An 8,204-nucleotide genomic window follows, 5' to 3' on the forward strand; every position below is an offset into this window, starting at 1 on the left:
GATCTTGAGCTGAAGGCAGACACTTAACTGAGCCATCCAGGCGCCCCACACAGTCTGCTGTCCTGCAGCATCATCTGACAATTTTGGGATCAGGGCTGGCTGGCTAAAAAGAGGGGAGGTGAAGGTAGATGGTGGGTGAGGAGAGGTGTGTTTGCTGCCTGCTTTGATGTAGTCTTTAGTTTGGGTCCAGCCCCTACTAGTAAACACATTGCATCTTTGTTTCTGCATGTTTCTTCCCACTCCACTGCATCCTCTTGGCCCTTGATCATTTGCTTTGGGTTTTGTCACTAGATCTCACTTTGACGCTAGTCTGCAAGAGAACCTAACCTTGACTGTTAGCTAGGGTTGGGGGGGGGGGTGTCTCATCTGCAACCATTTCTATGCAGTTTTTACAGAACTCAGATTGTTTCCTTCCTTTGAGCCCTCAGTACTTAGCCTCCTTCCTCCTATCTTTATTATTTTAAAATTTTACACACAATGTGGGGCTTGAGAGTCCCCAGGCATCAAGAGTCACATGCTCTTCTGACTGAGCCAGTCAGGTGCCCCCTTCTTATCTTTAGCATTTTATTTAGGAGTAATTTTAGACATCTAAGGTATTAAAAATAATCTCTTTCATCTCTCTGTGAACTTAAAATCTTAAATGGTGCATGCCTAAGAGCTGAAGAAGTAACGTCAAGTGGATCTTGCCAGCACATTGACTTTAGGGCTTGTAGAAATAATTGGGCCCTTGATCCATAGTGTTAATAGTTAGAAAAACTTTTTTTTGGGGGGGGGGGCATGTTGGTGGCTCCGTCAGTTAAGCATCTGCCTTTAAGCTCAGATCATGATCTCTAGGTTCTGGGATTGAGCCCTGCATTGGCCTCTGCTCAGCGAGGGAACTGCTGCTCCCCTTAACTCTCCTCTGCTCCTGTGAGCACTCTTTTTCAAATAAATCCTATTAAAAAAAGCTTTTGGAGGCTGTCCAGTCTAACCCTCATTGAGGCAGGAATAGATGAGGGGAAAAGTACTTAATGAGCAGGAGTTTGGGTCTGGGAATAGTGCTCTCTCAGCTCTTTGGACAGTGGTGTATTTGGGGCTGTAGTGCCGGGGAGAAGGGCTTTTTTTTTTTTTTTTCTCAAAGATGATTCTTAGAGTGAGGGCATGTGTGCTTTTGAGTGCAAGGTGGGAGGGAGGGGCAGAGGGAGAGAATGGCATGCAGACTATGCTTATAACTCAGAGGCTTCAACCCTGAGATCATGACCGAGATGGAGTTTGATGTCCAACCGACAGCCATCAAGGGGCCCCAGAAGGAAGGTCTTTTTTTCCCTCAAAGATTTTATTCATGAGACCTAGGCAGAGACCTAGGCAGAGGGAGAAGCAGGCTCCCTGTGGAGAACCTGATGGGGGACTTGATTCCAGGACCGTAGTATCATGACCTGAACCAAAGGCAGATACTCAACCACTGAGCCACCCAGGTTCCCTCAGAAGGGCTCCTTTAACAGAACACTTCAGAGCCACTAGTGTGAGGAGAGGAGCTGGAAGTATTGGGTTAAGGATTTGGGATTCTCTGCTGCAGTGGGAACCAAAAATTAGGTGGCTTTAAGTGTAGAGCTCTGGAGGAACCTCAGTGGGATGAGTATGGGAAGAATAAACATTGAGGGGAACAGGAGCCAAGCATTCCAGGTAGCATCCTGCACACACCTCGGTGGCAGTGTTGCACAATTGTACCAGTGCCCTGTAGCTGATTCCATTGTAACTTGTTCACTTTTGTGTCCTTAGAGTTTAACTGTAGCGCCTTCAGGGAGTGAGAACTTCTGATAGAGATTGTGAGGACTTTTTAAAGGTTTTTAGTTTTTATTTGAGTTTCAGAGAAGGACAGCCTATTTACTGTCTCCCCGAGTAAAAAAGTACATGTACATCCTGATAAGGGATGGCCTCTGCAAACCTCAAACTGAGATGGAGCCACATCCTCTCTAGCAATGTGTCTAAGTTGAACACATGAATTATTTGGGGATTTTGTTAGCATGTGGATTCTAATTCACTGTGTAGGTCCAGGTGGGACATGAATTCTGTGGCAGTGTTGAAGTTGCTTGTTCAACTGCACGTTTAGTTTATAAATTTTAGAGATTCTTTTTCTATTTCCCTCTACCTTACCCCTGTGAAGGGGGGAACTTTGTAAAGCTTTCTGTATAAATAGTGCTAGCTAGGAGCTAAGCTAAATGTCACCCTATGGAAGGTTGAGTTCTGCTTAAAGATTTTGCTAAATAGCACAGGTTTTCCCTTTTTTCAGAATTCTTTGTTCTGGGCTTAGTATCAGGCATGGTACTGGGTAGGGGCATATTCAAGTTTGCAAGGAGACCAGTAATAACTTTCTTTAAAGACCATTTTTAAGTAATTTCTACACCTAGCATGGGGCTCAGACCTAAAACCCTGAGATCAAGGATGGCGTGCTCCACCAACTGAGCCAGCCAGATGCCCGTTATTTTTTCAGTCTTCTGTTGATTGGTGGTTAGTGCAAATGTTGATTAAGGTGTTTTTTATGTTAAGTCACTGGGGAGCTTAGGAACAAAAACATCTTAGAGGAGGTATTAACAGTAACGTGTACTGGCTATGGACCAGTTGTTGCTGGTGATGAGTTATATCCTATTATCTCTATAAGATGGGAATGCTGAGGGACAGACTGGCCATAGGCTCATAACTGATGTGAAGTGGAGCAGGGATTTGAGTTTATATCCTTTGGCTGTAGAACTTGTGTCTTTGACCATGATGATGTGCTGTAGTTAAAGACTTAAGCAGAAATAAGTTCTTCAGAGCATGGGTGGCATAGTAAAATGTCTGACTCTTGCTTTGGGATCAGGTTATGATCTTAGGATTGTGAGCCCCTGTGTGGGGTTTGCTTGAGGTTCTCTTTCTCTCCCTCTGCCCCACCCCCTGCTCTTGCTCTCTAAAAAATAGTCTTAAAAAAGTTTAGTTGTCCTGTGCCTCCTCCCACCCCAGTATCCCCAAGGAAAAAAGCTCCCAAGAAGTACTAAAGGAAGTTTCTTAGAACTATTTCTTTTGCTTCAGGTCTGCATTTTTTTTTTTTAAGATTTTATTTATTTGGGACGTCTGGCTCAGTGGTTTATCGTCTGCCTTCAGCCCAGGGCATGATCCCGGGGTCCTGGGATCGAGTCCCACATTGGGCTCCCTGCATGGAGCCTGCTCCCCCCTCTGCCTACGTCTCTGCCCCCTTCTCTGTCTCTCATGAATAAATACAGAGAAGGGCAGGCTCCTGGTGGTGAACCTGATGTGGGACTCCCATCTCAGGACCCTGGGACCACAGCGTTGAGCCAAAGGCAGACAGTCAACTGCTGAGCCACCCAGGTGTCCCTGTAACTGCTCTTAGGATATCTGTTGTGTAAGAAAAGTGTTAGCTTGGCCCTATCATCTGAGAAAATTTCATGTGTTTTTTTTCTTCCCCTAAGAATTTTATTGAAAGTGAGAGCCCTAGCAGGGGAGAGGGGCGGAGGGAGGAGAAGCAGACTCCTGGCTGAGCAGGGAGCCCAACTTGGGACTCAGTCCCTGGACCCCAGGATCATGACTTGAGCTGAAGGGAGACTCAGTCACCCAGGAGCATCTTCATGTGGAGTTTTTTTTTTTTTTTAATTGTTAGATGCTAGAGATACACAGTAGCTATCAATTGATTACTTTTTGCATGCAAAACACTTGTACAAATCTTGAAAAGCTTGCCTTTTTATGAGGGCTCAGTCCTGATAGACCCAACATGGTTTGCTTTACTACAACGGTCCTGGGAAGTACCACTGGAGTCCAGACAAAGATCAGCCTGTGGGCATGCTAGGACATGTATGTTTCAAGGTGTCCAGAGTTAGGGGACAGCGTGTCCTAGGAAATAGGATATGAGCAAATATTGCTGGAATCCTGGGATATGTGAAAGGAAGATAGAGGTTGGAATCCTTAAAGATCAGGCTGAAAGGACTGTTTGGATGTCCTAATGTTAGAAATGAGTGTTCTTCCGTGATCAATTTTGATCACACCAGCCTTTTAAGGTAGATTACAGATAGAAAGCTTGTTGCAGGTAAGACATTAGGGATAAGCCAGGTGGCAGCAGTGAGCTTGAGAAAAGGTGGTGAGATGTAAGTTGGATGAGCTAGCTAGCACAAACATTAGTCTTGGATATTAGTCGTTCTTTTTTTTTTTTTTTTTTTAAAGTAGGATCCATGCCCAACATGGGGCTTGAACTCAAAACCCCGAGATCAAGAATCACATGCTCCACTGACTGAGCCAGCCAGACACCTCTGGATGATAGTCTTGGAAGTTGGAAGAGCTAGTATCCGCAAGACTGATTAAATCATGGCTTTGTGGGATGTGTTAGGATTTATTATTTGTTTTCCAGTTAAGATGATACTGCCTTATGTCAAGATACAGAGATGATGAAGGGTGACCTCTTTTGGACATGGCAAAGTCTTTGCAGAATATATAAGTGAACACATTTCAGCATTTTATGGGGAGGCTGGCTAAAGAACAAGCGTACAGGAAACAGTGGTTTGACCGATTGCTCTTTTTGGAAAGCTCTGCTTTTCCAAATAGCATTAGGAGTAGTTAGTCCCATGTGATGGCAGGGTGGCCTTCATGGTGGCCACATCTTACCTTAGTAGCTTCCTCTTGTAGCAAACTCCCTGTTTTCTCATGTTGCGCTGGTGACCCAGTAGATCAGGATAGGGATGTGTTACACTGACTTAGAAGGGCGTGTATGTGGGGCATAACACTGCATTTGCTAGTTCTTGTGTCCTCTAGGTGAGAGATTCAAAGTGAAGTCTGCACAGTTCATTGTGAGCTGGTGTATCATTGTGAGTGGTGCAGAACCACTCATGGTGCACTTGTATGCCTGGATCCCCTGTATCTGATGATCTAACCCCTAAGAATAGAATACTGGTCTGGTGTACCTGCTTGTTGCTTTCCCTACCTACCTCCATCCTGCTTCAAAGCCAGAAAGAATCTGGGTGCAAAGGTACGTAGAATGGGATCCTGGGATCCTGGTTCCCCAACAGCTTTTGCAAGCCTCCTTAAGTGCTGTTTCTTGGAGAAAAATACTATTTCCCTTTAGGCAAAAATTAAATCGAGAAGAAACTGCTCCTAGACTCATTCCCAAAGTTTTAGTTTTGTGGTTGGCTTGTTTTCTGGGCAAAGTATAACCTGTAACTCCTCTAGGGGGTGGCAGGGAGCAGAAGGAACAATTAAGCCAGCTGAAGTCAGTGCCACAAGGAATCCTAGAATTATGATTGATTTCTTGTGCTCTTCTATGTTTAGAGGATACTCTGTCTCTCCTTGAAAATTTCAGTGCTCTAATTTTACTTTTTTTTTCCCTAAAGGAAAAAGTGAAAGAAGATATGTAGACTTCGTTTGTTGTCAAATGTCTCTGACATAGCTGGCCTGTTACAGTTCCAGACCCTTTGTACATACCTCTTCATTTTGGCTAACTATGGTCTCAAAGGCAGACTCTGGGGTAGCACTGGAGGAGCTTCCAAATGGTAAATGAGGGGATAATCCATGGTGACTGAGGCAGAAAGGATGAAGTGTTTGGGGGCCTGCTGCCTAGGAACAGGCAGTGAAGTACAGCTTCACTTGGCCTCGGCAGCATTTACATACATAGCTTAGCTCTGCATGTGCTTCCAGGCTAGAATTGGGAAAAATACACAAATATGAGTGGGCTTTTTTTTTTTTTTAAGATGATTTATTTACTTAGAGAGAGGAGTGCATAAGCAGGGGGGTAGGAGAGGGAGAAGCAGGCTCCCTGCTGAGACCCTGGGATCGTGACCCAAGTGGAAGGCAGTCAACCGACTGAGGCACCCAGGTGCTCCCCAAGTTGGATTTTCATGTACTGTGTATGTATAAAGACATTCGGGGTGAGTCGGCTGGAACTGCCAGGGATTGTATGCAGGGCTGCTGCTGGGGAAAACACCTCAGCTTTTCTCCAGGTCGGCCACCAGGTAGGGCTGGGTGTTCCTCAGGGCCGTAAGGAGAAGATCTTTGCAGGTTGTGTCCCAGGCTGGAGCAAAGCTGAAGAGCTTCCTCATTTTCCCTGGGTTGGTAGACTCTGCCCGCACTGCCTGGTACTGCTGCTCTGACAGGACTTTCCCATACAGGGCATCCAGCACCTCATCCACCTCTGTGACACGTGTGATGAGGGCGGCCCGGTGCAGGTCCACAAAGTGTGATGCTCCTGGTAGAATGGAAGAGGGCAGCTGAGCCAGTTCCAGGGTGGATACTGGGACCCAGTCCTGCTGAGCGCTGCTTTCTTCGGAAATTGGCTCTGTAACTCTAAAGGGTGGGGCTCAAGGTGGGCAGCCCATAGGTGCTACAGATACAGTGGGTTGAATATAACTTTCTCTTTCCCTTTCACCCCCCCCCAGGTGTGGCCCAAGTGTGTAGGTGGGTAGGAAGGGTATGCCCAACCTTGCTCTCCCAGTGTTCCTGTCTGTGTGTGTGTGTGGGTGTGTGTATGTGATGGGGTGTGGCTGGAGAGATTGGGAGTGAAGGTCTCATCTGGTTTTCCTACCATCTGTTAAGCCTGGAGCTCAGCAGGTACCCCCCCCCCCCAGGTGTGGCCCAACAGGTGTGTAGGTGGGTAGGAAGATTAGGCCCAGCTTTGCTCTTCCAGTGTTACTGGCTGTGGGACACAGCTCCAGGTAGTGCTGGGGTGTGGTGGGGTGTGGCTGGAGAGGCTGGGAGTGAAGGCCTCACCTGGCTTGGCTGCTGTCCGGTAATCCTGGATCCCAGCAGGCCCTGGAGTGTGGCCTGTAAGGAAATTAGTCAAGTGATCCCTTGCCCTTACTGCTGTGTCTCCAGTCTCTCTGGGGTCAGGGGCCCCTTGGTCCGGAAGCCAAGGTCTGGGCAGAGCAGGGGAAACTTCCCTTCCTAGCAGGAGGAGCTTTTTTAATTTTGGAGGGTAAGAGGAACAGAAAGTGAAAGAGCCCTAGGGACAAACGTTGAGGTGGGGGCATGGGGGCTAGTATAGTGAGAGGGTATAGGAGGAGGCACAGGGATCTGGGCCCCTGCAGGGTGTGGAGGGGTTGTGCTTACCTTTGCACGAGATCTCCTGCAGCCGCTCTGCTGTCTCCTGCATGCCAATGTTCCGCAGCACGACCGCAGTGAGCTCTGCACTGTACTCTTCCAGATAGAAAGAGACGAGCTTGTCTGTGAGATCCATGGCGTCCATAGGCAGCAGCGTCCCCCGAGGGATGCGCCCGTAGCCTTCACGCAGGGGCACTGAAAGTAGCTTCATCTTGAATTTCTTGAACTCCTCTGCAGTTAGGTTCTCCAGTGCATCCAGGATGGCGTCGCGAGTGCGCCCCATGGCTCTGGGGTCCCCTGCTGCTGTCGTTCACCTGGGATGTCTGTGGAGCAGGAAGTCTGCTCCGGGGCGGGACCTGGAACTCCCCGCCTTCCCCCGATTCCCGCCTTTGCCCCAGCCCATTGCCCGGTGGCAAAGGGGCCCCAACTACCCCATTGGTTTCCACCTACCAAGGTCTCCAGACTGAATAGTCCAGCCATTGGGGGGCGCCAGGATTGCATCCTCAGCTGATGTGTGAGGTGGGACCTGGGAGACTGGGCAGAGAGGGGCTTGTGGGGCAGCACCTGCATTTCCAGGCTTCTAGTAACTGGCACAGACCAGGAACCTGGTTTATTGAAGTACCAAGGTTTAGAACCTTAGAATTCTAGAATGTTAACACACATTTTCCCTGAACCTTAGCATCCTCTCTCACACATCATAGAATCTTAGAATCCTAGAATCCTAACACCTAGAACCTTGTAGCTTACCAAATTCCACATAGTGGAGAGAAAAGGTGTAAAAAAAGGATGGAGAGTAACTGCTTTTTCTCTGTTCCTCAGTTTCCTTATCTGTAAAATGGGATCATTACCAGTCACTCATTCTTCTTAGTAAATATTCCAGCATGGCATTGGCTACCTGATGGCCTCTGAAACCTTGCCAGATATTTGGCAGCACCTGGGACAGCCAGGATTGGGTCCCAGGAGCTGAATTTCTAGGGAAGTGATGATGAGACACTTGTAATGAATGGTTGAGAAACTTCTTGAGGGAAAGTCATGAGTGGAGAGCCACTCTGGGCCCAAGAGATTTGATCTAGAATAGCAAGTGAAAGGTGGCACGAGTAGGTATTGGAGCCCAAGCTGTGCCTGAAATCCTTAACTTGCCTTTGAAATGGCTG

The 8,204-nt window shown here is 47.5% G+C and overlaps 1 protein-coding gene across 1 annotated transcript; it reads right to left on the minus strand.

The window, feature by feature from the left end:
* Positions 1-5,701: 5,701 nt before the first annotated feature.
* Positions 5,702-7,386, minus strand: LOC129519951 (apoptosis-associated speck-like protein containing a CARD). Its single transcript, XM_055340798.1, has 3 exons — positions 7,060-7,386; positions 6,721-6,774; positions 5,702-6,199 (listed from the first exon to the last, which is right to left on the minus strand). The coding sequence occupies exons 1-3, from the start codon at positions 7,331-7,333 to the stop codon at positions 5,940-5,942; spliced, it is 588 nt and encodes a 195-aa protein (XP_055196773.1). The 5' UTR covers positions 7,334-7,386; the 3' UTR covers positions 5,702-5,939.
* Between the last annotated feature and the right edge of the window lie 818 nt (positions 7,387-8,204).

Source organism: Nyctereutes procyonoides, unplaced genomic scaffold, assembly GCF_905146905.1.
Source record: "Nyctereutes procyonoides isolate TBG_1078 unplaced genomic scaffold, NYPRO_anot_genome, whole genome shotgun sequence".
NCBI classification, from domain to species: Eukaryota; Metazoa; Chordata; class Mammalia; order Carnivora; family Canidae; genus Nyctereutes; species Nyctereutes procyonoides.